General features: G+C 50.2%; 1 protein-coding gene, 2 long non-coding RNA genes and 1 pseudogene across 52 annotated transcripts; 2 read left to right on the top strand and 2 right to left on the bottom strand.

Annotated features, from left to right (window-relative positions):
* Positions 1-884: 884 nt before the first annotated feature.
* On the bottom strand, positions 885-3180 carry LOC694325 (protein LSM14 homolog A-like; annotated as a pseudogene).
* LOC144337291 (uncharacterized) lies at positions 1628-12738 on the top strand. The gene is made up of 3 exons (XR_013410263.1): positions 1628-3957; positions 8048-12353; positions 12709-12738. It is a non-coding gene; the product is annotated as an uncharacterized LOC144337291 (long non-coding RNA).
* LOC114674054 (uncharacterized) lies at positions 11293-26359 on the bottom strand. Of its 5 annotated transcripts, XR_013410252.1 has the most exons (11): positions 24874-26359; positions 20532-20648; positions 19748-20271; positions 18744-19138; positions 17478-18050; positions 17102-17312; positions 16451-16669; positions 15540-15704; positions 14749-14900; positions 12692-13008; positions 11293-12383 (listed from the first exon to the last, which is right to left on the bottom strand). It is a non-coding gene; the product is annotated as an uncharacterized LOC114674054 (long non-coding RNA). The 5 variants fall into 5 exon arrangements; XR_013410253.1 differs by lacking the exon at positions 20532-20648; XR_013410254.1 differs by lacking the exon at positions 20532-20648 and having other exon boundaries at positions 18744-18796.
* On the top strand, positions 12855-20124 carry LILRB3 (leukocyte immunoglobulin like receptor B3). Of its 46 annotated transcripts, none has more exons than XM_077981365.1 (14): positions 13035-13452; positions 13615-13650; positions 13836-14120; positions 14267-14569; positions 15014-15307; positions 15559-15861; positions 16180-16230; positions 16472-16519; positions 17464-17580; positions 17860-17935; positions 18015-18052; positions 18281-18333; positions 19215-19373; positions 19453-20124. In XM_077981365.1, exons 1-14 carry the CDS (start codon positions 13296-13298, stop codon positions 19597-19599), a joined length of 2067 nt encoding a protein of 688 aa, XP_077837491.1. In that variant the 5' UTR covers positions 13035-13295; the 3' UTR covers positions 19600-20124. The 46 variants fall into 46 exon arrangements, 40 of the variants coding, with proteins under 40 accessions (XP_077837525.1, XP_077837532.1, XP_077837492.1 ...); XM_077981363.1 differs by having other exon boundaries at positions 16469-16519; XM_077981369.1 differs by having other exon boundaries at positions 13036-13452; positions 19218-19343.
* Positions 26360-26671: the final 312 nt, after the last annotated feature.

Below are 26671 nucleotides of genomic sequence, written 5' to 3'. Positions count from 1 at the left end.
AGAAAAAAAGGACATGCATGGAACCAACACCAGCGACTCCCTCTCACCAAGGACCAAGTAGCCACCACTATCGCTGACAGTCTCACCTCTGGCCACCAGCAGAGTGTTCTGGATGTGATGCCTTTGAGTGGACCAGCGAGTTATCTGGTGGCCGCTTGACAACATGATGCGCATTCAACCAGGAGGGGGCAGCAAATCCTCCTGACCGGGATGGATGCTGGCGCTGAGACAGGTTACTCTGAGCTCATTGCCGCTCTCCACCAGGAAGCGGAGTCTCCCACCTGTTAAATGGAGCATCTCATGACTTAATCTCAGATCGAGGGACCTACACGCACATGAAATCAGTGGGGCAATGAGAACAGGGCCACGTGATATCCTGGGGATGACCTGAGATAGGATGCGTGCCATGTAGTGGTTGGGTGCTGCTGGGGCTGACAGAGCATCAGAATGGCCTCTTACAGTAGATGCAAGAAACGGTTTATGGATGAGACTCTGCACTTTACATGCTCTCTGATGGTGTAATAGACATAGATATAAAACAGGGATATAGATAGCTGTAGACAATATACATATTCATAAGAATGAACATAAATGATGCTATGTCTTTTAATATTTTTGTTCTTATTTATTTTTCTATAATGGGCTCTGCAATTGAAAATGCTATGTCTTTTCAGAGGTAGGACCTACGGGCTGGTAAAGGAAAGGAGCGTGTCATCAACAGCCCGCATCCCCACGCTTCCAGGTGACCCACTGGGGAGATAAGCACATCCTGGGCCTGCACCTTTAGGTGATTTGGGGTTAGATGATCTGTCTGGTGGGAAATTACCACCAGGGAAGAAAATAAGGGTTACCTTATGCCAAAAGTGATCACTTTGCCCTTTCCCTTTTCTTTTTTTTTGCTAACTTTAAAATGTTTATTAAAAAAAAAAAAATAGTTGCTTGGTATACAGCTGTACAAAGTTTTTAATGTTTCTTTGGCAATGGAATATAAAGGAATTTTACAACTATATAAAAAGTTACGTTTGCCTAAGAAACAGTATTTACCGTGTGTACATAGTTGACTGACAAAATTCTCTACCATCCAGCACCCTAATTAACTGACGAAATAAGCTACTTCATATGACAAGATTCCCCAAAAGAAAGGAGAAGAAAGATACACACATAACCTCCTTGGCTCAGAACAGTATCACGGCCCTATCTGCAGGCAACCTGCAATTACCACATACAATTCAGTGATTAAAAAAAAAAAAAAAAAAAAAAACTTTAGGTGATGAAACAATACTTATAAGTCCCACTGAATTACTGCTTTAGTTTAACTATACAGAAGAAATTACTTAACCTTCTGTTATTCCAAATATAGTTGATCCTCATTCTTAAGATAAGCCTTCCTCCCCCAAAAACTGACTGCATTTTATCTCTGAAATTAAACAGAAAAACAAACAAAAAACAAAAACCCAGTGCTGGAGGCAAACGTACAGCGAATTCACTTCTTCATTCTTCTCAAAGACTGAAATCAATTTCGGGGACCACGAAGAGCTAGAAATTCACCTATTTTCAGAGATTTGTTTGTAGACTATGCAGCAGCTTTGTTGTCTTTCTTTCAGAAAGCAGTACCATCAATTCAGACCTTTTAGGGGCCAAAAGCTGTGTTTTTCCTATATTCAAAATGTGCAAACTCCCAGTCCCCAGAACCTGCTCTGAATCCACCACGGTGAATCCACTGTGGTCAAGGTACCACCTCTGCCACAACCACGCCCTCTGCCACCACAGAAACCAAGACCTCCTCTGCCTCTGTGTCCTCCACGGCCACGGTTTGGACAAAGTGGGATTCCAAATGTTTCAGCATTTAATCTTCCTTCAGCCCAGGTTGGTCTCTGTTCTCTATTGTCATCACAAGAAATATTATCAAAGAAGGATTTAGTTTGGTCATAATAGCACTTACGTCCAGGTGGATCTTCTTCATCAGCATGTCCATCACTGTTCTGGGTATCAACTCCTGAGTCTCCTTTATCTTCACCATTTCCACGCTTCTCCCGTTTCTCAAGTTTATCTTCTTTTAATTTATTATGAAACTCTCTGACAATCTCTTCCTTGTTGAATTGTGCATTTGGACTTTCAAAGTCAAAGTCTTTCTCAAGTTTCATTGGCCCATCTCGCCGAATACCAAATCTTCCCCTGCCACCCTGACGACCCCCACGCCCTCTTCTTGGCGCTGAAGGAGCACCTGGAGCTACTTGTCTCTTGTTATCATTTCTGAGTTGCTCATTTTCTGGCCTTGGAACCTTGTGTGCTTCAGCTCACCTGTGCTCCTGATTCTCTATTGCTTTTTGGCTGGTGGATGGCACAGGCCTGGTTGACACAGGACTCCTTCTCCCAACAGGTGCTGGAGCAGGTAAGCAGGCCCAGGCGGTCTGCACTGCTTGTTCCATGGTTGGGCTTTTTCTCAAAGGGTGGAACTGAGCGCTTGAACAACCCTGAGATAATTGTGTTTTTAGAGATCTTGTATCCTGTGTAAAGAAAGAACCAACCGCACTACTTTGGGGCAAGGTACCACTGTTTGATATTTCTATTCCAAAGGAGGTCAAAGAGCTTCCGGCAACACCAAGAGCACCAAATGCTGCCCCACTAAGGAACGTGGACTGAACTGGCTGGATATGGGCATCCTGCCGAAAGGCCCGTAAGAACCCACGGACTGGAATGAAGAAGTCGATGAGCCTAGTGAGAACTGCACGATAGCTGGGTCTTCAGGCAAAGAACACCGTGGTTTCGGTGGCTCGCAAACAGTGAGAGGTCTTTCATGTCACTCCCACGGAATACAACGGAGTCAAAGACTCCATCTTGTGGCGGTACTGGACCATCTGGCGGTCTGTCTTCTGGACCAAAGGACCGAACTTTGGCGAGGGCTGCGGAGGAGTGTTCGGTGTCATGGTGTAGAGGATGCCCTCGTAGTGGATCTCCACCTTGGACTGAGGCTGATGCTTGCTGATGTTAAGGGTGCTCCCGCTCAATGGCGCCGGGGCCGCCGCTGCTCCTGGCCGCTCGCAGAGACAGATCCCACACCGCTGCCGCCCGCTCCTCACGCCCGCTGAGCACGCCAGCTCCTCCTTCGCCTCAGACCCAACATGGCGGCGGCGCCCGCAGCTCCTCCTTCGCCTCAGACCCAACATGGCGGCGGCGCCCGCACGCCGCCTCCCGCACGCCGCCTCCCGCACGCCGCCTCCCGCACGCCGCCTCCCGCACGCCGCCTCCCGCACGCCGCCTCCCGCACGCCGCCTCCCGCACGCCGCCTCCGCACGCCGCCTCCTCCCTCGCTTCAGACCCAACATGGCAGCGGCGCCCGCTCCGGGCAGCTCCCCCAGCCTGCCGCCCTCAAGCCCCTTTGCCCTTTTCTTTCTTCCGCTCACTGCAACCTCTGCTTCCCGGATTCAAGTGATTCTCCTGCCTCGACCTCCAGAGTAGCTGGGATTACAGGCGTGTGTCAGGATGCCTGGCTAATTTGTTGTTGTTGTTGTTGTTGTTGTTGTTTCTGAGGAGAGAGAAGGTTTCACCATGTTGGCCAGGCCGGTCTCAAGTGATCCACCCTCCTCGGCCTCCCAAAGTGCTGAGATTACAGGCGTGGCCACCGCCCCCGGCCAACTGTACCCTTTTCTTTTTATTTTCTTTATCACAGTAGAACAGCCGGTAGGGAGAATTATGGGCAGCGTAGATCACTCACTGGGCACTGACGGAGGCTCCGCAGTGGACACAACCATGATGGGTGTCATGGGTTGCATTGTAACCCCAAAAGGACATGTTGGCACCTTAACCCCCCTTACCTGTGAGTGTGAACTCATGCAGAAACAGGGTCCTTAGAGATGTGATTAGGTAAATAAAGATGCAGTCATGCTGGAAGAGGACAGGATCTGAATCCAGTATCACTCGCATCCCAATAAGACAAGGACGAGACAAGACGCGCAGGTAAGACTGCCATGTGCAGATGGATTTATATTTACCATCAAAGCTGAATCATTAGGGGCCGTTACACATTGAAATATGTTTCTGTTCTCTTCTCATATTAGAACTCCTAGCATAGTAAATAGAAATAAATATATTGGCCGGGCACGGTGCCCCATGCCTGAAATCCCAGCAGTTTGGGAGGCTGAGGCGGGGGGATCACTTGAGGCCAGGAGTTCGAGATTGTCATGGTCAACGTGGCAAAACCTCATCTCTACTAAAAATACAAAAATTAGCCAGGCGTGGTGGCAGGCGCCTGTAATCCTAGCTACCCAGGAGGCTGAGGCAGAAGAATCACTTGAACCCGGGAGGCGAAGGCTGCAGTGAGCCAAAATCGCGCCATTACACTCCAGCTGAATCACAAAAGATTTCTATAGGAGAAATAGAAATGGGCAACATAGGAGTGCAGATATCTCTTTGATAGACTGATTTTCTTTATTTTGGGTATATGCCCAGCAGTGGGATTACTGGATCATACGGTACCTCTAGCTTTAGTTTTTTGAGGAACCTCCAAACTTCTCCATACTGGTTGTATTAATCTAGATTCCCACCAACAGTATACAAGGGTTCCCTGTTTTCCACATTCTCGCCAGTATTTGTTATTGCCTGTCTTTTGGATATAAGTCATTTTAACTGGAATGAGATAGTATCATTGTAGTTTTGATTTGCGTTTCTCTGATGATCAGTGATGTTGAGCACCTTTTCATATGCCTCTTTGCCATCTGTTTCTTTTGAGAAATGGTTATTCAAATATTTGCCCATTTTTTGATTGAAATATTAGATTTCTTCGTATAGAGTCTTTTGAGCTCCTTATTTATTCTAGTTATTAGGGATTCCTTGTCAGATGGGGGTTTGCAAATATTTTCTTCCATTCCGTGGGAATGTTTGTTAATTGTATCTTTGCTCTGCAGCTTCTTAACTTGATTTGACCCCATTTGTCCGTTTTTGCTTTGGTTGCCTGTGCTTCTGGGGTATTGCTCAAAAAAATTTTGCCCAGACCAACATCCCGGAGATTTCCCCCAGTTTTCTTGTAGTCATTTCACAATTTGAGGTCTTAGATTTAAGTCTTTAATCCACTTTGATTTGATTTTTGTATGTGGCAAAAGATGGGGGTCTGGTTTCCTTTTTCTGAGTATGAATATTGAGTTTTCCCAGCACCATTTATTGAAGAGACTGTCTTTTGCCAGTGTATACTCTTGGCACCTTTGTTGAAATCCATGCACTGTTGGTGTATGGATTTGTGTCTGGGGTCTCTGTTCCATTCCATTGACATATGTGTCTGCTTTTATACCACTACCATGCTGTTTTGGTTGCTATAGCTCTGTAGTATAATTTGAAATCAGGTAATGTTATGCCTCCAGTTTTATTATTTTTGCTTAGGATAGCTTTGATTATTCTGGGTCTTTTGTGATTCATACATTTTAGGATTTTTTTTTCTATTTGTGGGAAGAATGTCATTGGTATTTGATGTGCATTGCATTTAATCTGTAGATTGCTTTGGGTACTATGGACATTCTAACAATATTGGTTCTTCCAATCCATGAACATGGAATATTTTTCCATTTTGTGGTGTCCTCTTCAATTTCTTTCATTAGTGTTTTATAGTTTTCATTATAGTGATCTTTTACTTCTTTGGTTAAGTCATTTCCTAGGTATTTAATTTTACATCTGGATATTGTAAATGAGATGAGCTTTTATTCTTTTTCAGGTTGTTGACTGTTGATATATAGAAATACTTCTGATTTCTTTCTTTTTTTTTTTTTTTTTTTGATGGAGTCTCGCTCTGTTGCCCAGGCTGGAGTGCAGTGGCATGATCTTGGCTCACTGCAACCTCTGCCCCCTGTGTTCAAGTGATTCTGCTGCCTCAGCCTCCCAAGTAGCTGGGATTACAGGTGCCCACCACTGTACCTGGCTAATTTTTATATTTTTAGTATAGACGGGGTTTCACCATGTTGGCCAGGCTGGGCTTGAATGCCTGACCTCGTGATCCACCTGCCTCAGCCTCCCAAAGTGCTGGGATTACAGGCGTGAGCCACTGTGCTTGGCTAGAAATGCTTCTGATTTCTAAATGTTGATTTTGTATTCTGCAACCTAACTGAATTTATCAGTTCTAATAGTTTTCCTGGGAAGTCTTTAGATATTTCCAAAGATAAGATCATATCATCTGCAAACAATGATAATTTGATTTCTTCTTTCCCAATTTGAATGCCCCTTATGTCTTTCTCTTGTCTGATTGCTTCCAGTGCTATGTTGAGTAAAAGTGGTGACAGTGGCATCTTTGTCACGTTCCAGGTCTAAGAAGAAATGCTTTCAGTTTTTCCCCATTCTGCATAATACTAGCTGTGGGTCTGTCATATATAGCTTTTATTATGTTGAGGTATATTTCAACTATCCCCAGTTTTTTAAGGGTTTTTATCGTAAGGGATGTTGAAATTTACTAAGTACTTTTTCAGCATCATTTGAAAGGATCATATGGTTTTTATCCTTCATTCTGTTGTTATGATGTATTACATTAATTAATTTGCGTATGTTGAACGATCCTTGCATCCCAGGGATTAAATCCCACCTAATCATGTTGAATGATGTTTCTCATATATTGTTGAATTTGGTTTGCTAGTATTTTGTTGAGGATTTTTGCATCAATATTCATCAGAGATCTTGCCTGTAGTTTTCTTGTTTTGATGTGCCTTTGTGTACTTTTAGTATTAGGGTGATATGGCCTTGTAGAATGAGTTTGGAAGTATTCCCTCCTCTATTACTCAGAATAGTTTGAGTAGCATTGATTTTATTTATTCTTTGAATGTTTTGTAGAATTCAGCAGTGAAGCCATCAGGTCCCAGGCTTTTCTTTACTGGGAGACTTTTCATTACAGCTTCCATTGTGTTACTTGTTATTGGTCTATTCAGATTTCTTCCCAGTTCAATCATGGTAGGTTATGTGTGTCTAGGAATTTGTTCACTTCCTCTAGATTTTCCATGTTATTATTACTTTCTCAAATATTTGGTAGAAATCAACAGTGTACCCATTCAGGCCAGATTTCCCTATGGAAAGATTTCTGAATGTAGGTTGAATTTTTTTTTTTTTTTTTTTTTTGACGGAGTCTCCCTCTGTCACCTAGGCTAGAATTCAGGGGTGTGATCTCAGCTCACTGCAACCTCCGCATCTCGGGTTCAAATGGTTCTCTTGCCTCACCCTCTTGAGTAGCTGGGATTACAGACATGTGCCACCTCGCCTGGCTAATTTTTGTATTTTTAGTAGAGGCAGGATTTCACCATGTTAGCCAGATTGGTCTTGAATTCCTGACCTCAGGTGATCTGCCCGCCTCAGCCTCCCAAAGTGCTAGAATTAAAGGTGTGAGCCACTGCACCCAGCCAGTTGAATTTCTTTAATAAAAATAAATGTTACACTATATATTTGTTCTTGAGTAAATTTTGGTAGTTTGTATACTTCAAGATATATATATATATATATATATATATATATATTTTTTTTTTTTTTTGAGACGGAGTCTCGCTCTGCCGCCCAGGCTGGAGTGCAGTGGCTGGATCTCAGCTCACTGCAAGCTCCGCCTCCCGGGTTCCCGCCATTCTCCTGCCTCAGCCTCCCGAGTAGCTGGGACTACAGGTGCCCGCCACCACGCCCGGCTAGTTTTTTGTATTTTTTAGTAGAGACGGGGTTTCACCGTGTTAGCCAGGATGGTCTCGATCTCCTGACCTCGTGATCCGCCCGTCTCGGCCTCCCAAAGTGCTGGGATTACAGGCTTGAGCCACCGCGCCCGGCCCAAGATATTTTCTATTAAATGTAAGTTGTAGAACATCTTAGCATAGATTTCTAGTTTTGGTTCACTAGTCCTTTTATGTCTGTAGGACTGGTAGTGGTGCTTCTTTCCAACTTGGTTTGGTAATTGTTGTGCTCTCTCTCTCTCTCACTCTCTTACTTTACATCCCACAGATGTTCATATGTTATAATTTCATTGACTTTTTTTTGTTAATGTTCTATCAGTTTAATGTTGTGTGAAACTATAACCCATGAATATTTGTTTTTGTTTTTGCAGTGGAGTCTTTCTTGCCTAGGCTAGAGTGCAGTGGCATGATCTCAGCTGACTGCAACTTCCACTTCCCGGGTTCAAGTGAATCTCCTGTCTCAGCCTCCCGAGTCATTGAAAATACAGGTGTGTGCCACCATACTCAAATAATTTTTGCATTTTCAGTAGAGACAGAGTTTCACCATGTTGGCCAGGCTGGTCTCAAAGTCCTGACCTCAAATGATCCACCTGCCTCAGCCTCCCAAAGTGCTGGGATTACAGGCATGAGCCACCACACCCAGCCAAAACCCATCAATATTTAGAATGCTATTTGTTTCCAAAGTATTGCTTTTTCTCCAAATGTCTTCTTATTGTTGGCTGCTAATTTAATGGAATTTCTAATCAGGAAACGTTACCTGTAGTAACAGTTTGGATGCTTACTTTGTTGTCTAAAAATGATAGATATGGCCGGGCACAGTGGCTCACACCTGTAATCCCACCACTTTGGGAAGCTAAGGTGGGCAGATCATCAAGTCCGGAGATCGAGACCATCCGGGCCAACATGGTGAAACCCTGTCTCTACTAAAAATACAAAAAAATTATCTGGATGTGGTGGCATGCGCCTGTAATCCTAGCTACTCAGGAGGCTGAGGCAGGAGAATCGCTTGAACCCAGAAGGCAGAGATTGCAGTGAGCCGAGATCGCGCCACTGTGCTCCAGCCTGGCAACAGAGCAAGACTTCGTTTCAAAAAAAAAAAAAAAGATAGATACTTTTGATCAATATGTTTTCATAAGTAAGTATTCCTGGCCTCACACGGTGGCTCACACCAGTAATCCCAACACTTTGGAAGGCCAAGGTGGCCAGATCCCGTGAGCCCAGGAGTTTGAGACCAGCCTGGGCAACATAGCGAAACCACGTCTCTACAAAAAATACATATTAAAACAATTTAGCTGGGCAAGGTGGCATGATCCTGTAGTCCCAGCTACTCAGGAGATGGTTGTGGGAGATCCACCTAGGCCTGGGGAGGTCGAGGCTGCAGTGAGCTGGGATAGTGCCATTGTATTTCAGATGGAGCAACAGAGAGAGACCTTGTTTCAAAAATAAATATATAAAGAAATACACTTTCCCACTTTGTTGTTATATGTATATTCCAGAAATGTTTCTATACAAACTTACATAATACATAAACAATCGAAACATCATATATAAGCATCAGATTGAACATTCATGCCATTCAACTTTCACAAATATTTTGTTCACTTAATCTATCAAAGTCTGATCAATATTTCTTCAAATCCTCCATTGTGTCTCAATTGATGCTTTGTAAATTGTAAATTTTAAGGACATGTGGTTGGCTGAGTGAAAGTGTATAACTTTCTCTTCTTCACAGACTGTTGATTTAAAAGTATGAAATATCAACTATTTTTCTTTTCAGAGGCTGTTTGTGTTAGTATTGGTTTGCTATTGCTGCCATAACAAATTACTACATATTAAACAGCTTCAGCAACACAAACTCATTATCTCACAGTTCTGAATATCAGAATTCTGAACAGGTCTTTTAGGACAAAATCAAGGCCATGACGTGGCTGCATTCCTTTCTGGAGGCTCCAGAGACGCGAATCCATTTCCTTGCTCTTTCAGATTCTTAGTAGAAATGTATATACTTGTATATACACAGATTACAGATAGATCTATGCTTACTAGTTTTTCAAATGTACTGTTGATTTATTTTATTCACAGTAGCATCTCATCTTCTCCATTTGGGATTCATTATTCCACTCCCTGATTTACATCATTAGTATGGCTTTCAGAAAGAGCCCAGATGCAAACATATCTGCAGCCTTGCAGCTCCAGCGATGCCTGGCTCTGTCTCTCAATCTCTCTCTCTCTCTCTCTCTCTCTCTCTCTGTGTGTGTGTCTCCCTCTCCCTCTCTCTGTCTCAATATCTCTCTCTCTTTCTCTGTCTCTCCATCTCTCTCTGTCTGTCTCAATCTCTCTCTTTCTCTGTTATTATCGTGGTACCTGATAAAAGGACACTGAAAACGCTCTCCTTATTCCTCATAAGACCACCGCCTGACCTGACGATTCACAAATGTCCCGAATCTCCTTGTGTTTTAGGATTTATCCACAGCTGACTCTGAAACTTAGTCCTTTAATAATAACGAGGCCAGGTTGCAGTGAGCCAAGATCGCGCCATTGCACTCCAGGCTGGACAACAAGAGTGAAATTCCATCTCAAAAACTAATAATAAATAATAATAAATAATACTTATAATAGTAATAACTAGGCCCAGCACAGAACTCTGTCCTCACAATTAAGCCCTTGTGGTTGTTTTTCCTGTCTCTTCTGGGGCTGCTGTTTGCTTTTTCGAACTCCAGTCCCGATGAACTTGTCATTCATTCAAGGGTCATTTACATTTTCTCTGGTAGTTTTAGGATTATTTTAAATTGATGCCTCATGTTTTTCACTTTACCATGATGGAGATATTAAATTTAGTTATCAACTGATGTTTTCTCTTCAGTTCTATAAAAATTTCAACCATTAGCTCTTCATGCATATCGTGAACTCACATCCTTCTTCCTTCTTTCTGAAACCGTGACAGACACGTTCTTTCTTCTCATTCCACTTCCTGTATATATTAATCTTTTCTATTGTTCAATTTCTGTTCTTTCCATGATACTGTATGGAAAATTTAATGAACATTTTATTCTAATGTATATATTTACTATTTCAGCTGTCTTGTCCTGGATTAAATTATGTTTCTGATTTTGTTATGTTTGCATAGTAGGTATATACGGCTAGTAAATTACTTTTTTTTTTTTTTGAGACACAGTTTCGCTTTTTTTTTTTTTTTGAGACGGAGTCTCGCTCTGTCACCCAGGCTGGAATGCAGTGGTGCAATCTCAGCTCACTGCAAGCTCCGCCTCCCAGGTTCACACCATTCTCCTGCCTCGGCCTTCCGAGTAGCTGGCACTACAGGCCCCCGCCACAACGCCCGGCTAATTTTTGTATTTTTAGTAGAGACGGGATTTTAGCGTGTTAGCCAGGATGGTCTCGATCTCCTGACCTGGTGATCCGCCCGCCTCGACCTCCCAAAGTGCTGGGATTATAGGTGTGAGGCACTGCACCCGGCCCACAGTTTCCCTCTTGTCCCAGCTGAAGTGCATTGGCGTGATCTCAGCACACTGCAGCCTCCACCTCCCAGGTTCAAGAGATTCTACTGCCTCAGCCTCCCGAATAGCTGGGATTACAGGCACTCACCACCACGCCTAGATAATTTTTTATATTTTTATTAGAGATGGGGTTTCACCATGTTAACCAGGCTGGTCTCGAACTCCTAGCCTCGAGTGATCTGCCCGCATCTGCCTCCCAAAGTGCTGGGATTACAGGCATGAGCTACCACGCCCAGATAAATTCCTTTTTAATGGTGTTAATTTAATATAGTTTTTCAGCTTCACAATATCTACTTAATGCATTTCGACAACTTTCCTCATATGGTTGTCATTCCTGTGGGGCAGATCTCCTCCCACGCACCTGGCCTTTCATAAAGGGTTTCTCCCACAGCTGTCCAGGCATCAGCCTGATGAAGGGGATTGTTGCCGCTGCTCCTGCCCCACTCTCCCAAACTTAGCGTCAGCTCAAGATTGTGCCCAGCAGGGATGGGACCAACGCCAGCCTCACACTCACCTGTGGGGCAGACACCCATGTCTGAGAACTGTGGACTGAATCTGTTTCTCACACACAGGGGAGGGGCTGAGAGCTGAGCGTGGACTCCAGTGAGTCAGCAGAGACCCCCCAGCGCCTGTCCACACACACAGGGGAGGGGGAGCCACAGCTTCCAGCCTCACCCAGAGCCCTGACCCCTCACTGCCTGGGAGGACCCAGGGTTCCTCTTCTGTCCCACACGGAGGTGGGAACCTCCTCCTCCCTAGTGACCCTGGGTGGTCCCGGACACCTGTGGCCACTCAGCTTTGAACTCTGTTCATTGCAGGGGACGCGTCTCAATGTTGGGAACTTTTCTTTCTCTTTCTGGGTCTGTGGCTATGGTGATCTGCATATTTCAGATGCATCACAAGCAGCACTTCTTGGTGTTTGCAGCCGATGTCGGCTCTTGAGTGGGGGCGTCAATCATCCTCCTCGACTGTGGAACCCGACACCAGGATCCTCTCCCGTCCCACCCTCCAGTCTGAACTGGTCTGGACCAGGATCCTGTCCCGTCCCACCCTGCAGTCTGAACTGGTCTGGAAATCCACCACGGCTGAGCATCCCGTGTCCTGGGCACCACTGACCCCACAGCCACTGTGATGAGTGGGGTTCATGACAACAGGCTCGGAGGTGACATTAATGTCCAAGGTCACATAAACCCTGGATGATAATCAGGAATTAATAATAATTAATAATTATTATTATTATAAATAATAATTAATAATCAGCTCCCCTCCCCCAGAATCAGATTACAGATTACAATGAAATATATATATATATTTTAAAAATTTCTCTTTATCCCCTCTATTTCTCCTTTTCAGACAGGATCTTGCTCTGTCGCCCAGGCTGGATTGCCGAGGGGTGATCACAGCTCCCTGCAGCCTCCGCCTCCCAGGCCCAAGTGATCCTCCCACCTCAGCCTCCTGAGTAGCAGGGACCACAGGCATGAGCCTCCATGCCCAGCTCACTTTTTTCTTTTCTGTAGAGACAGGATCACAGTATGTTGTCCAGGACTGTCTGAAGCTCCTGGCCTCAAGCCATCACCCGCCTCAGCCTCCTGAAGTGCTGGGATTCCAGGCGTGAGCCACCACGGTAGACCCTGCATTTCTCCTGTGTTCTCACTGCCACACGCAGCTCAGCCTGGGCTGCACAGCCAGGTGTCAGGTGCGTCTCTGCTGACCTGGGTCTGCCTGCAGCATGGACCTGCATCTTCCCTGAAGCATCTCCAGGGCTGGAGAGACGACTGCCATGGTAAGGACCCCGTGACGCTGAGCCGATGGACGGGCTGGAGGAGGGAGGGAGACCCCATGGGGAGGCTCTGAGAGGGAAGAGGAGCCCACGGTCGCCCTCGCCTGAAAGGGGCTGACTGGGGAAGGCACCGGGTCTATTTGCTGTTGTGTCCCGGCCCTCAGTGAGATAAAGATAAATCAGGCAGACAGTGGCCCAGGGACAGGGAGACCCCATTTCTGTCTGAAATGTCTGCAGAGAGCCTGGTGCCCGCCCCCACCTCAGCCCTAGGGAAATGAGAGCCAGGCTCCGGGGGAGGGCAGTTCCCCTTCCTGTGGGCTGAGGATGAGACAATCCCATGACAAGAAGGACCCAGCCTCCGAGCGGCCACACCCTGTGTGTGTCTCTGTCCTGCCAGCACCGAGGGTTCATCCATCTGCAGAGCCCGGGCCACTGGGAGGAGACGCCATGACCCCCGCCCTCACAGCCCTGCTCTGCCTCGGTGAGATTTCCAGATGGGGAGGGGGAGATCCGAGTCTTGAAGGGACCCCACCCCACACACAAGCCCTGGCCCATCAGGAGACCTCAAAAGCTCGGGAGGCACCAGGGTGAGGAGGGTCTGCTCAGGCTTCAGGGGCAAATCTCACAGGGAACTCTCTTCCAGGGCTGAGTCTGGACACCAGGACCCACGTGCAGGCAGGTGAGTCTGTCCCCAGCTGTCCCAGGTCCCTCCTCCTCACTAGGGACAGGGGCCACACATGGGCAGCTGGGGGAGGAGACCGCAGTTCTGGGTGACTGATGGCGATGACGGGGGGTCCTGGGGCTGGGAGCTGGGATCTGAGGGCTGAGGGACATCTTGGGATTCAGGCTCTGATTTCCTTCTAGGGCCCCTCCCCAAACCCGCCCTCTGGGCTGAGCCAGACTCTGTGATCATCCGGGGGAGCCCCGTGACCATCTGGTGTCGGGGGACCCTGGAGGCCCAGGAGTACCGTCTGGATAAAGAGGGAAGCACAGAGCCCTGGGACACACAGAAACCACTGGAGCCCAGGAACAAGGCCAGATTCTCCATCCCATCCATGACAGAGCACTATGCAGGGAGATTTCACTGTTACTATCTCAGCCCTGAAGGCTGGTCAGAGCGCAGTGACCCCCTGGAGCTGGTGGTGACAGGTGAGAGGACACTCAGGGGTCCCAGCCCCAGGCCCTGCCCTCAGGAAGGGGGTCGGCTCTCAGGGGCGTCTCCCTCTCACAGTCCAGCCCTGGGGATGCTGCGGGAGGTGGGAGCCCATTAAACACGGTGCCTCCTTCTCTCCTAGGAGTCTACAGCAAACCCACCCTCTCAGTCCTGCCCAGCCCTGTGGTGGCCTCAGGAGGGAACGTGACCCTCCAATGTGGCTCACAGCAGGGATATCACCATTTTGTTCTGATTGAGGAAGGAGAACACAGGCTCCCCCGGACCCTGGACTCACAGCAGCTCCACAGTGGGCAGTTCCAGGCCCTGTTCCCTGTGGGCCCCGTGACCCCCAGCCACAGGTGGACGTTCAGATGCTATTACTATTATAGGAACACCCCCCAGGTGTGGTCCCACCCCAGTGACCCCCTGGAGATTCTGGCCTCAGGTGAGGGACCACGGCCTTCTCTAATCCACTTTCGGGGCAGCTGACAGGCTTGGGGACTCTGGCTGGTGACTGACTCTGGAAAGGACCCAGAGTGATGTGTGGACGGACGGGCTGCAGGCGTGAGGGAGACCCCATGGGGAGGCTCTGACATGGGAGGAGGAGGCCTCGGCCACCCTCACCTGGAAGGGGAGGACTCCGGAAGGCACCGGTGTGTTTGCTGTGAGGTCCTGGCTCTCAGGGAGAGGAGGAAGGATCAGGCACAGGGGCCAGGGCTAGGGAGACCCCACTCCTCGGAAATGACTCCAAGGCAGCCCCGGGTGAGAAGGAGACCCTGGGGTCAGAGACTCAGAGTGAGAGACAGTGAGACCTGCAGGGCCCGGACGGGAGAAGGAAGGGGCGTGGGAGGAACCAGCTCTCTGAGTCCCGGCTCCTCTTTCCCTCCAGGCGTGTCTAGGAAGCCCTCCCTCCTGATGCTGCAGGGCCCTGTCGTGGCCCCTGGAGAGACCCTGACCCTGCAGTGTGGCTCTAACGTCGGCTACGACAGATTCGCTCTGTACAAGGAGGGAGAACGTGACTTCCTCCAGCGCCCTGGTCAGCTCCAGGGTGGGCTCTCCCAGGCCAACTTCACCCTGGGCCCTGTGAGGGGCTCCCACGGGGGCCAGTACAGATGCTACGGTGCACACAACCTCTCCTCCGAGTGGTCGGCCCCCAGTGACCCCCTGGACATCCTGATCTCAAGTGAGGAGCCCAGCGGGTTCAGTCAGGGACCCAGGCTCTGCACAGGCCCTGCTGGGGGAGCCAAGGTGGTGATGGCTGGGATGAGGGGCGGGGGTCCCAAGGGAGGAAGAGACAGAGACAGGGGATGGGTGGGGAGGGGGAGACTCAGAGAAAACAAAGACAGAGAAACTAAGTGTCCTAGGGAGAGGCCTGGGGAGGTGTCAGCTCAGAACAAGGTGGGGCAGCCCCTCACCCATCCTTCTTCTCTCCAGGACAGGTCTATGACACGGTCTCCCTCTCGGTGCAGCCGGGCCCCACGGTGGCCTCAGGAGAGAACGTGACCCTGCTGTGTCAGTCATGGGGACAGTTCCACACTTTCCTTCTGACCAAGGAGGGGGCAGCCCATCCCCCGCTGCGTCTGAGATCAAAGTACCGAGCTCATAAGTACCAGGCTGAATTCCCCATGGGTCCTGTGACGTCAGCCCACGCGGGGACCTACAGGTGCTACGGCTCACACAGCTACAGTCCCCACCTGCTGTCTCTCCCCAGTGACCCCCTGGAGCTCATGGTCTCAGGTGAGGGCCCTGACGCTGTCCTCTCTGAGCTCAAAGGCTCAGTTCCGGCCCAGCCTCCAGAAGAGTTCTCGGCTGGGATGGAGTGAGGGAGGCTGTGAGGGAGGCTTAGCCAGAGGGGACGCAGCCCTCAGAGGGGAGAGGCCAACAGAGCTTCTCCTAGGCATGGCCACCCGTTCTCCTTCCCTGGCATGCAGAAGGTACCAGGTGGGCAGAGGAATGGTTCCCGGGGATCCACTGGGCGGATGAGGAGAGTGGGAGTGGAAGGCTGCACTCCATGGACGGCCCGAGTCCCTCACCCGCCTCCTGTGCTCCTTCCAGGTCCCTCTGGAGGCTCCAGCCCCCCACCCGCAGGGCCACGCTCCACCCCTGGTGAGTCACTGAGGCCTCTTGGGGAGCGCGGCCTCCCCCAGGGCAGTCTGAGTCTCCCGAAGGATCCTATTACCCTCCCCTCTAGGACAGGCTTGTGTCCCAGGGACTCTGAGGCTGGGCTGGTGAGGAGGGTGGGGTTCAAGGCAGAGGGAGGTGTTGGTGCCCAGCTTGGGGGAGGAGCCAGGCTGATATAGGGAAGCAGGGCAGCCCCAGCTCTCACCTCTCTGTCCTGACCCAGGAGGCCTTGAAGACCAGCCCCTCAACCCCTCAGGGTCAGGCCCCCAGAGTGGTGAGTGGGGGCTCTGAGAGGAGGGTGGGCGGGGTCCTGGGGAGGCAGAGGTGGGTTCTGTCCTAGGTTCAGGCTCCTCTGGAGATGGTGACGTGGACAGGCCCCTCCGCTGCCTGGGCCTCAGTTTCTCCAGGTGTAAAGGAAAGAAGCCTGCGGGGCCGGGCACGGTGGCTCAAGCCTGTAATCCCAGCACTTTGGGAGGCCGAGGCGGGTAGATCACAAGGTCAGGAGATCGAGACCATCCTGGCGAACACGGTGAAACCCCGTCTCTACTAAAAATACAAAAAACTAGCCGGGCGTGGTGTCGGGCGCCTGTAGTCCCAGCTACTCGGGAGGCTGAGGCGGGAGAATGGCGTGAACCCGGGAGGCGGAGCTTGCAGTGAGCCGAGATCGCGCCACTGCACTCCAGCCTGGGAGACACAGCGAGACTCCGTCTCAAAAAAAAAAAAAAAAAAAAAAGAAAGAAGCCTGCGGGTGGGAACGTTCCTTTCAGCTCTGACTCCCAGCTGTGACCTCCTGGGAGAGGAGGCCTCCCAGGGAAACCTCCCAGACCTGATTCCACAGGGGCCTGTCCTGTCCCACCTGCAGCAGTGACGGTGACCTGGGGCAGGGGAGGGGAGCAGGGCTGTGGTTCAGGATGGTCAGGCTCTTTCCCTGCATCTCTGGGGCTCAGCTCTGGTGCAGGGAACAAGGGCTGCGGGTCAGACTCCCGGGTTCCCTTCCCAGCTCTGCCGCTTCCTGGCTGGTGGTCCTGGGGCAGGCGATTCCCCTCTCTGAGCCTCAGTTTGTGCATCTGTGAAATGGGTTGTGGGGGCGGCAATTCCATGTTGCACAACTGCTTGTAAGGGTTGGAGGTCTTGAAGGAAAGACCTGGCACGCACCTGCACACAGTAGGTGCTCACGTCAATGACGTCATTCCCACTCCTGACGTTATCATGCTCAAGGTCTGGGAAGATACCTGGAGGCTTTGATTGGGGTCTCGGTGGCCTTCGTCCTGCTGCTCTTCCTCCTCCTCTTCCTCGTCCTCCGACGTCAGCGTCAGAGCAAACACAAGATATCAGGTGAGTAGGGAAGTGGGGACCCCATGGGCCGACGGAGGGTGCACCAGCCAGAGGGAACCCAAACTCACCGGGGTGTCAGTTTAGAAAACCAGTTCCAGGGAAACGTAATGTCAGCACGCATTTACAAACTTCAGTATTCATGGAGTTTTTTCTATCTCATAAAATATTTGAAACATCTATGCAGGAATATTTTTAGTTTTCCTTCTTCCCCTCAAGTTGCCTGTGTAGAATGGGGGTTCTAATGTTCCCAGGGCTCAGACTCTGTCCATCTTCACCCAGACCAGAGAAAGACTGATTTCCAGCGTCCTGCAGGGGCTGCGGAGCCAGAGCCCAAGGACAGGGGCCTGCTGAGGAGGTAATTCTGCCTGAAGACCCCAGACTCCCACCCGCCACAGCCCATAGACTGCCCCTCACACTCCTGTGTCCTCCCCCAGGTCCAGCGCAGCTGCTGACGTCCAGGAAGAAAACCTCTGTAAGAGAAAGAGAAGGGACAAATGGGGGTGCTGGGGAGACCCAAAATTTCAGTAGCAACAGGGAGGGGCTGGGAAGGGTCTGGGGCTCCGTGGAAGATGGTCTCGCCCCCCACTGTGGGGCCTCCCTGGATCTCAGTGGCCCTAGTGGGAGCTGGGCAGGGGCCGGCAGGACGGAGAGCTCTCAGGGATCCTTCCCAGGAGACAAACCCCTTGCTCTGCCCCAGCAGATGCTGCCATGAAGGACACACAGCCTGAGGACGGGGTGGAGCTGGACAGTCAGGTGAGACCCCGCCCCTGTCCCGGGCACCAAAGGCCTCCTGGTGCCAGATCTAATCCTGCAGGACTTCTCTGTCCTCTTCCCCTGGCTCTCAGCATCGTCACGGTGGACCCCTCCTTGTCCAGCACGCTGCCTCCCGCCTGCTGTGACCTCACTCTCTCCTGCTGTCCTAGGACCTCGCGGGCCTCCTCCAGGGTTCCCTTCCCGCTCCTCCTCCTCTGTTTGGCCGTCTGGTGGTTAGAGCGCTCCCCAGGCCTCAGGAGGATGAGGAATAGATGAACCACCCCGGTCCCCTGGGCTCCCTTCATTCATTCATCCAGCCAGTGTTCCCAGGGAGCTCACTGTGGATTGGGCTCCCTGTGGGAGCTGCAGACACAGCAGGGAGCAGAGCCACCCCCGCCTCCTGAGCTCACCTCGTGGTGGGAGACAAAATGCAAATAAATGCAGTGTCCAGGAGTGCAACGTGCTGTAAGAAACATAAACCAGGGAAAGGGCAGAGAGTGTGGGGCAGTGGGGCCAGTCTGAATGTAAGGGGAGGGCTGTCTGCTCAGCTGTCATCTGAGAAGCCTGGACGGAGGGGGCCACAGGATCCTCTAATGGACGAGCCCCTGCAGGCAGAAGAAACAGCCATGCAAAGGCCCCGAGGCAGCAGCGAGCTCCTGCAGGAAGGCCGTGTGAGGCTGCAGCCAAATGGGCAAGGTCAGAGTGAGGAGGAGAGGCCAGAACCACAGGGAGGGAGAGACCAGACCCTCCACGGCCTTCGGGCGTCCCTGAGATTCCATCAGGAAAGGGATGTAATCGGATGACCCTGGGAACAGTGAGGAAAATTGACTCCAGGGGGTCAGGGGGACTCAAGGACACCCCCCACCAGTGTCTTTCTCCAGCAGAGCCCACACGATGAAGACCCCCAGGCAGTGACGTATGCCCGGGTGAAACACTCCGGACCTAGGAGAGAAATGGCCTCCCCTCCCTCCCCACTGTCCGAGGAATTCCTGGACACAAAGGACACACAGGCGGAAGAGGACAGGCAGATGGACACTGAGGCTGGTCCTTTCCTCTCCAGGCCCCCAGGCCTCCCCCACCCCCATCACATTCCTTCCCTCTCACTCTCCCCCACTGCAGGCTGCTGCATCTGAAGACCCCCAGGATGTGACCTACGCCCAGCTGCAGAGCTTGACCCTCAGACGGGAGGCAACTGAGCCTCCTCCATCCCAAGAAGGGGAACCTCCAGCTGAGCCCAGTGTCTACGCCACCCTGGCCATCCACTAGCCCGGAGGGGACCCAGACCCCACACTCAGCAGGAGACTTGGGACTGCTGAAGGCACGAGAGCTGCCCCCAGTGGACACCAGTGAACCCCAGTCAGCCTGGACCCCTAACACAGACCACGAGGAGACGCTGGGAACTTGTGGGACTCACCTGACTCAAAGGTGACTAATATAGGCCGGGCGCGGTGGCTCACGCCTGTAATCCCAGCACTTTGGGAGGCCGAGGCGGGCGGATCACAAGGTCAGGAGATCGAGACCATCCTGGCTAACACGGTGAAACCCCGTCTCTTCTAAAAATACAAAAAAAATTAGCCGGGCACGGTGATGGGTGCCTCTAGTACAGCTACTCAGGAGGCTGAGGCGGGAGAATGGCGTGAACCTGGGAGGTGGAGCTTTCAGTGAGCCGAAATTGCGCCACTGCACTCCAGCCTGGGGCACAGAGCGAGACTCCGTCTCAAAAAAAAAAAAAAAAAAAAAAAAGATGACTAATATCGTCGCATTTTGGAAATAAAGCAACAGACTTCTCAATAATTAATGAGTTAATAAGAAAAAAAAAAAACCGACGTAAAGGCCAGGTGTGGTACTCGGGAAGCTGAGTCGGGAGGATTCCTTGAACACAAGAGGTTCAGGCTGCCGAGGCTGCAGTGAGCTATGACTGTGCCACTGCACTCCAGCCTGTGTGACAGAGGGAGACCAAAAAAAAGAGTGAGTGAATGTTTTAAATTCAATGATAATGTCAATATTACACATCGAACTTACGAAATGGGAAAATTAAGAAGCATAGCCAGGTGCAGTGGCTCACGTCTGTAATCCCAATACTTTGGGAGGGTAAGTGGGGAGGATGGCTCAAGCTCGGGAGTTCGAGTCAGTCTGAACAGCATAGTGAGACCCTATCTCTACAAAAAATAAAACTAGTCCGGCATGGCGGCACACACCTGTAGTGCCAGCTACTTGAGAGGCTGAGGCGGGAGAATCACTTTGGGCACAGGAGGTCGAGGCTGCAGTGAGCCAAGATGGTACCTCAGCACTTCAGCCTGAGCAACAGTGAGACCCTGTCTCAAAAAAAATAAACCAAAACAATTAAAAGGCCAGTGAAATTACCTGTTGATTAGTGTTTGCATAATACATTTTTCATCCGTCTGCTTTTTTAATGTGATAAAATATAAACAACAGGCCGGGCACGGTGGCTCACACCTGTAATCCCAGCACTTTGGGAGGCCGAGGCGGGTGGATCACAAGGTCAGGAGTTCAAGACTAGTCTGGCCAAGATGGTGAAACCCCGTCCCTACTAAAAATACAAAAATTAGCCGGGTGTGGTGGCCGGCACCTGTAATCCCAGCTACTCAGGATGCTGAGGCAGAGAATTGCTTGAACCCGGGAGGCAGAGGCTGTAGTGAGCCAAGATCACACCACTGCACTCCAGCCTGGGCAACAAGAGCGAAACTCCATCTCAAAAAAAAAATCCAATCTTGTAATCTCTTTTAGATCACTTATATTTAATATAATCACTGATGGCATTACAATCATGTGTCACTGAATGACAGGGATATGTTCTGAGAATCCATCATTAAAAAATTTTGGCTGGGCATGATGGCTCACTCCTGTAATCCCAGAACTTTGGGAGGCCAAGATGGGTGGATCACCAGAGGTCAGGAGGTCGAGACCAGCCTGCTCAACATGGTGAAACCCTGTCTCTACTAAAAATACAAAAATTAGCCAGGCATCGTGGTGCGCACCTGTAATCCCAGCTACTTGGGAAGCTGAGGCAGGAGAACCTGGGAGGCGGAGGTTGCAGTGAGCCAAAATCGTGCCATTTCACTCCAGCCTGGGAGACAGAGTGAGACTCCATCTCAAAAAAAAAAAAAAAAAAAAAATTCACTATTGTGTGAACATCATAGAGTGTACTTACAATTACACAAACTTACGTGGTATAACCTACTACATACATAGGCTGTACCATCACATACGCAATGTGTAGCGGATCGAAACATCGTTCTGCAGCACCTGACTGTGCTCAGGCTTGCCTTTTTGTCTGTCTCCTCTGTTTTTTGTTGTTTCCCCTTTGCTGCCTACTCTTGGTTTTTTAGAAATATTTTTAGTTTTGGCTGGGCGCGGTAGCTCAAGCCTGTAATCCCAGCACTTTGGGAGGCTGAGACGGGCGGATCACGAGGTCAGGAGATCGAGACCATCCTGGATAACCCGGTGAAACCCTGTCTCTACTAAAAAGTACAGAAAACTAGCTGGGCGAGGTGGCGGGTGCCTGTGGTCCCAGCTACACAGGAGGCTGAGGCAGGAGAATGGCGTAAACTCGGGAGGCGGAGCTTGCAGTGAGCTGAGATCCGGCCACTGCACTCCAGGCTGGGCTGAGTAAGACTCCGTCTCAAAAAAAAAAAAAAAAAAAAAGAAATATTTTTAGTTTTGATTTGTTAAAAACTTACGATTCCTGAACTTTTCTATTTAATATTTTTGGACCATGGTCGGCCACCAGGTTACTGAAAACATAGAAAGAAAATTACAGATAAAGGGGGACTACTGTATTAGAGTTTTTTAAAAATATATTTTAAAATTGTTTGTAGAGATGGGGTCTCACTATGTTGCCCAAACTGGCCTCAAACTCCTGGGTTCAAGAGCCTCCCATCTCCACCTCCCAAAGTGTTGGGATTACAGGCATAAGCCACTGTGCCCAGCTTAAGAGTTTTTAATTGACAAATAATAATTGTACATATTTATAGGGTACAGAATATTTGATTTTATCTACTAGTGTATGTGTGGTTTTTTTCTTTTCTTTTTTTTTTTCTTTTGAGATGGAGTTTCACTCTTGTTGCCCAGGCAGGAGTGCAATGGTGCAATCTCGGCTCACTGCAGTCTCCACCTCCCAGGTTCAAGTGGTGCTCCTGCCTCAGCCTCCCGAGTAGCTGGGATTACAGGCACATACCACCACACCTGGCTAATTTTTGTATTTTTAGTAGAGACACGGTTTCACCATGCTGGCCAGGCTGGTCTCGAACTCCTGACCTCGTGATCCGCCCGCCTCCCAAAGCACTGGGATTATAGGCATGAGCCACCGCACCCGACCCAACAAATATATTTTTATTGAGATACAACACTATTTGGTGGCATTTAGTAAATTCACAATATGTTGTAAGCATCACCTCTATCTTACTCCAAAACATTTTTATCATACTGAGGAAACCCAGTTTACATTCAGCAATCACTCCCACCTAATCCCATGCAACAATTAACCTACTTTCTGCCTCTATTGATTGGCTTTCTTTGCTTTTTTTTTTTTTTTTTTTTTGAGACAGGGTCTCACTCTGTCACCCAGGTTGGAGTACAGTGGCGTGATCTCTGCTCACTGTAACCTCTGCCTCCCAGGCTCAAGTGATCCTGCCACCTGAGCCTCCCAAGTAGCTGGGACCACAGGCACATGCCACCATGCCTGGCGAATTTTTTGTGTTTGGTAGAGGTGGTATTTCACCATGTTGCCCAGGCTGGTCTCGAACTCCTAAGCTCAGGCAATCCACCTGCCCCGGCCTCCCAAAGTGCAGGATTACAGGCGTGAGCCACCACACCCAGCCTGGATATTTCTTATAAATGAAATAACGTCATATGCGACCTTTTTTTCCTGACTGCTTTCATCTAATATATTATCAAGGTTCACCTGTGTAGCATGTGTGAGTATGTCATTCCTTTGTATGGTTGAATAAGATTTTGTTGTAAGGATATACCACACGTTGTTTCTCTACTCATCAGCTGATAGACATTGCTACAAAAATAAGTCGTGGCTATGGTGGTGCATGTCTGTAGTCCCAGCCATAGTCCCAGCCACTCGGGAGCCTGAGGCGGGAGGATCACTTGAGTCAGGATGTCAAGGCTGCAGTGAGCTAGGATAGTGCCACTGCACTCCAGCCTGGGCAACAAACCTTTTCTTTTCAGCAAAGAAAAAAGAGGCCAGGTGTGGTGACTCATGCCCATAATCCCAACGCTTTGGGAGGCCGAGGTGGGCAGATCACCTGAGGTCAGGAGTTCAAGACCAGCCTGGCCAACATGGTGAAATTCCATCTCTACTAAAAAATACAAAAATTAGCCGGACATGGTGGCGCGCATCTGTAATCCCAGCTACCAGGGAGGCTGAGGCAGGAGAATTGCTGGAACCTGGGAGGTGGAGGCTGCAGTGAGCTGAGATGGCACCACTGCACTCTAGCCTGGGTGACAGAGCAAGACTCTATCTCAAAAAGAAAAAGAAAAAAGAGGCCAAGCATGGTGGCTCACGCCTGTAATCCTAACACTTTGGGAGGCCAAGGCAAGAGAATTAATTGAAGTCAGGAGTTCGAGAACAGCCTGGCCAACATGGTGAAACTGTCTCTACTAAAAATACAAAAATTAGCCAGGTGTGGTGGCACACACCTGTAATCCAGCTACTTGGGAGGCTGAGGCAGGACAATCACCTGAACCCAGGAGGTGGAGGTTCCAGTGAGCTGAGATCATGCCACTGCACTCCAGCATGGGAAACAGAGCAAGACCGTGTTTTGAAAAAAAAGAAAAGAAAAGAGAGTGCTACTCTAACAGGAAAGTTGGCCGGGCGCGGTGGCTCACGCCTGTAACCCCAGCACTTTGGGAGGCCGAGGCAGGCGAATCACGAGGTCAGGAGATCGAGACCATCCTGGCTAACACGGTGAAACCCTGTCTCTAGTAAAAATACAAAAATTAGCCAGGCATGGTGGAGGCGCCTGTAGTCCCGGCTACTCGGGAGGCTGAGGCAGGAGAATGGTGTGAACCCGGGAGGCGGAGCTTGCAGTGAGCCGAGATCGCGCCACTGCACTCCAGCCTGGGCGACAGAGCGAGAATCCGTCTCTAAAAACAAAAAGAAAGTCAGGGAAGGCACCTGTTTGGGGAAACAAAACCCAGGCTTGAAGGAAGCTTGTGCTTCCCTCTGTGAACGAAACGGTCTTAGAAATACCTCCCCAGGCCTCCTTCTCCCATGCGGGCCGTCTGTCCTGTGGCGGCCCCACCGGCTCCTCCTATCAACCAACGCAGAGAGTGGAAAAGCTCCTCACACTCTTCTGCTTCACACACAGTGAACAAATCCAAACCACTCTGCCCCCGTCGCTCCTCACCTGGCTCCACCCGTGTCCCCTGGTCCATCCCCACAGTCCAAGCTCAACTGGAGACCGAGGATGCCCTGTCTGTGCACTGCGTCAGCTCCCTCCTGGCCTCCTACTCCCGGCTCCCATCCATCCTTCTCATCACTTCCGAGGCCTCTTCTGACAATCTCACCTGGCTCTGACCCTCCACTGCTCAAATTCCTTCGACGGGGCTCCATCTTCCAGAAATAAGATCCACGTTCCTGTACCTCATGTTCAAGCCTGTTGATGACCAAACCCGATACGCTTTCCAGCTTCACGGGCTATGGCTCCCGCTCTGCCACAGCAAACTCATCACAGTCACCCACCCTCTGCCAGACACACACACCCTCCGTTATTGAACACTGGTAAGTCTTCTGATGGCTGCTTCCTGAGCCAATCTGGATGTAGCCGGGCGCCTCTGCAGAGCTCGTAGACAATGATAAAGACAAGCCCTCCTGCCTCATTCCACTCAACTGCAAACATATTTGTGTCACAGGTCATGAGGAGTCCACACAAACCACTGAGAATCCTTATTAGCACATCACCTAGCGGTGGGGCTCACAATGGAGTGTGGTTATGGTTATCCGTCAGTAAAACCCTCCATATTGCATTCTGTGCAGTGTTGGGCTTGTATAAACAGACGTCTGTTTCTACTGTGCTTTCTAAAGATTCCCCATTTTCTTTTTTTTTTGAGACGGAGTCTCACTCTGTCGCCCAGGCTAGAGCGCTATGGCACAATCTCGGCTCACTGCAAACTCCGCCTCCTGGGTTCCAGTGATTCTCTTGCCTTAGCCTCCAAAGCAGCTGGGATTCCAGGTGTCCACCACCACGCCTGGTTAATTTTTTATATCTTTAGTAGAGACAGGGTTTCACTATGTTGGCCAGGCTGGTCTCGAACTCCTGACCTCGTAATCTGCCCACCTCCACCTCCCAAAGTGCTAGGATTACAGGTGTGAACCACCGCGCCCAGCCAGATCTCCCATTTTCTTAAACGTATAACATCCAATAAATCTTCATGGTGCACAAGACCCCTGAATGACAAGGTCCCAGCTTTCTTTGGCTCACTCTCAGGTCTGAGAACAGCCCACACTGTTTCTGGTGGAGGACGCCCTCCACGCACCACACTCGCTGTTCACGTCTTGGTCTCTCCATCCCCTAGAAGGACCCCTCACTCCCGTGACCAGGTGCACGCTGCTCACCCGCTATGGGCATGTTTTCCTCCTTTCCTACAACTTGTCGAAACCGGAGCAGAATTACCTCCTGTCTAACCATGGGTAATGTGTCTTCAGTAACCCAAGCTCCGTGAGTCCAGCAGGAATCCTATCAGCTTCACCCACAAGTCCTCTCCTCCTGGCGGCATGCCTGGATGTGGTAACCACTCGATACACCGCCTGATCGCGAGGTTGATTAAAGAAAAGATGCGGCCGGGCGCGGTGGCTCACGCCTGTAATCCCAGCACTTTGGGAGGCCGAGGTGGGCGGATCACAAGGTCAGGAGATCGAGACCACAGTGAAACCCCGTCTCTACTAAAAATACAAAAAATTAGCCGGGCGCGGTGGCGGGCGCCTGTAGTCCCAGCTACTCAGGAGGCTGAGGCAGGAGAATGGCGTAAACCCAGGAGGCGGAGCTTGCAGTGAGCCGAGATCGCGCCATTGCACTCCAGCCTGGGCGACAGAGCGAGACTCCGTCTCAAAAAAAAAAAGAAAAGATGCATCCCAGAGCTCAGGACACCAAGGGACCTGCCTCTAGAATTAGAACAGTGACTGGGCTGTGTCCTAAGGCCCTGCCCTCTCTGGCCTTATGTGCTAGAACAAGGGTCACCCCTGGATTTGAGTTGGGTGAGGTGGAGGCAGGCAGAGCTTGGGGGAGTCAAATGTGGTCTAAAAGGCCCCCAGAGCCTACTGTCCCCACAGCCCCATCCTTCAGGGGGAGCCGGGCAAGGCCCTGGG

This window comes from Macaca mulatta, chromosome 19 (assembly GCF_049350105.2).
Source record: "Macaca mulatta isolate MMU2019108-1 chromosome 19, T2T-MMU8v2.0, whole genome shotgun sequence".
Classification (NCBI taxonomy): Eukaryota; Metazoa; Chordata; class Mammalia; order Primates; family Cercopithecidae; genus Macaca; species Macaca mulatta.
This window is presented reverse-complemented; position numbering and strand designations above follow the sequence as displayed.

Coding starts and splice junctions, on each gene's coding strand:
- LILRB3 (XM_077981363.1), top strand. CDS start 13,296: ATGAGACAATCCCATGACAAGAAGGACCCAGCCTCCGAGCGGCCACAC. Junction 15,308..15,558: donor CCTGGACATCCTGATCTCAA/GTGAGGAGCCCA, acceptor TCTTCTCTCCAG/GACAGGTCTATGACACGGTC. Junction 17,936..18,014: donor GACAGGGGCCTGCTGAGGAG/GTAATTCTGCCT, acceptor GTCCTCCCCCAG/GTCCAGCGCAGCTGCTGACG.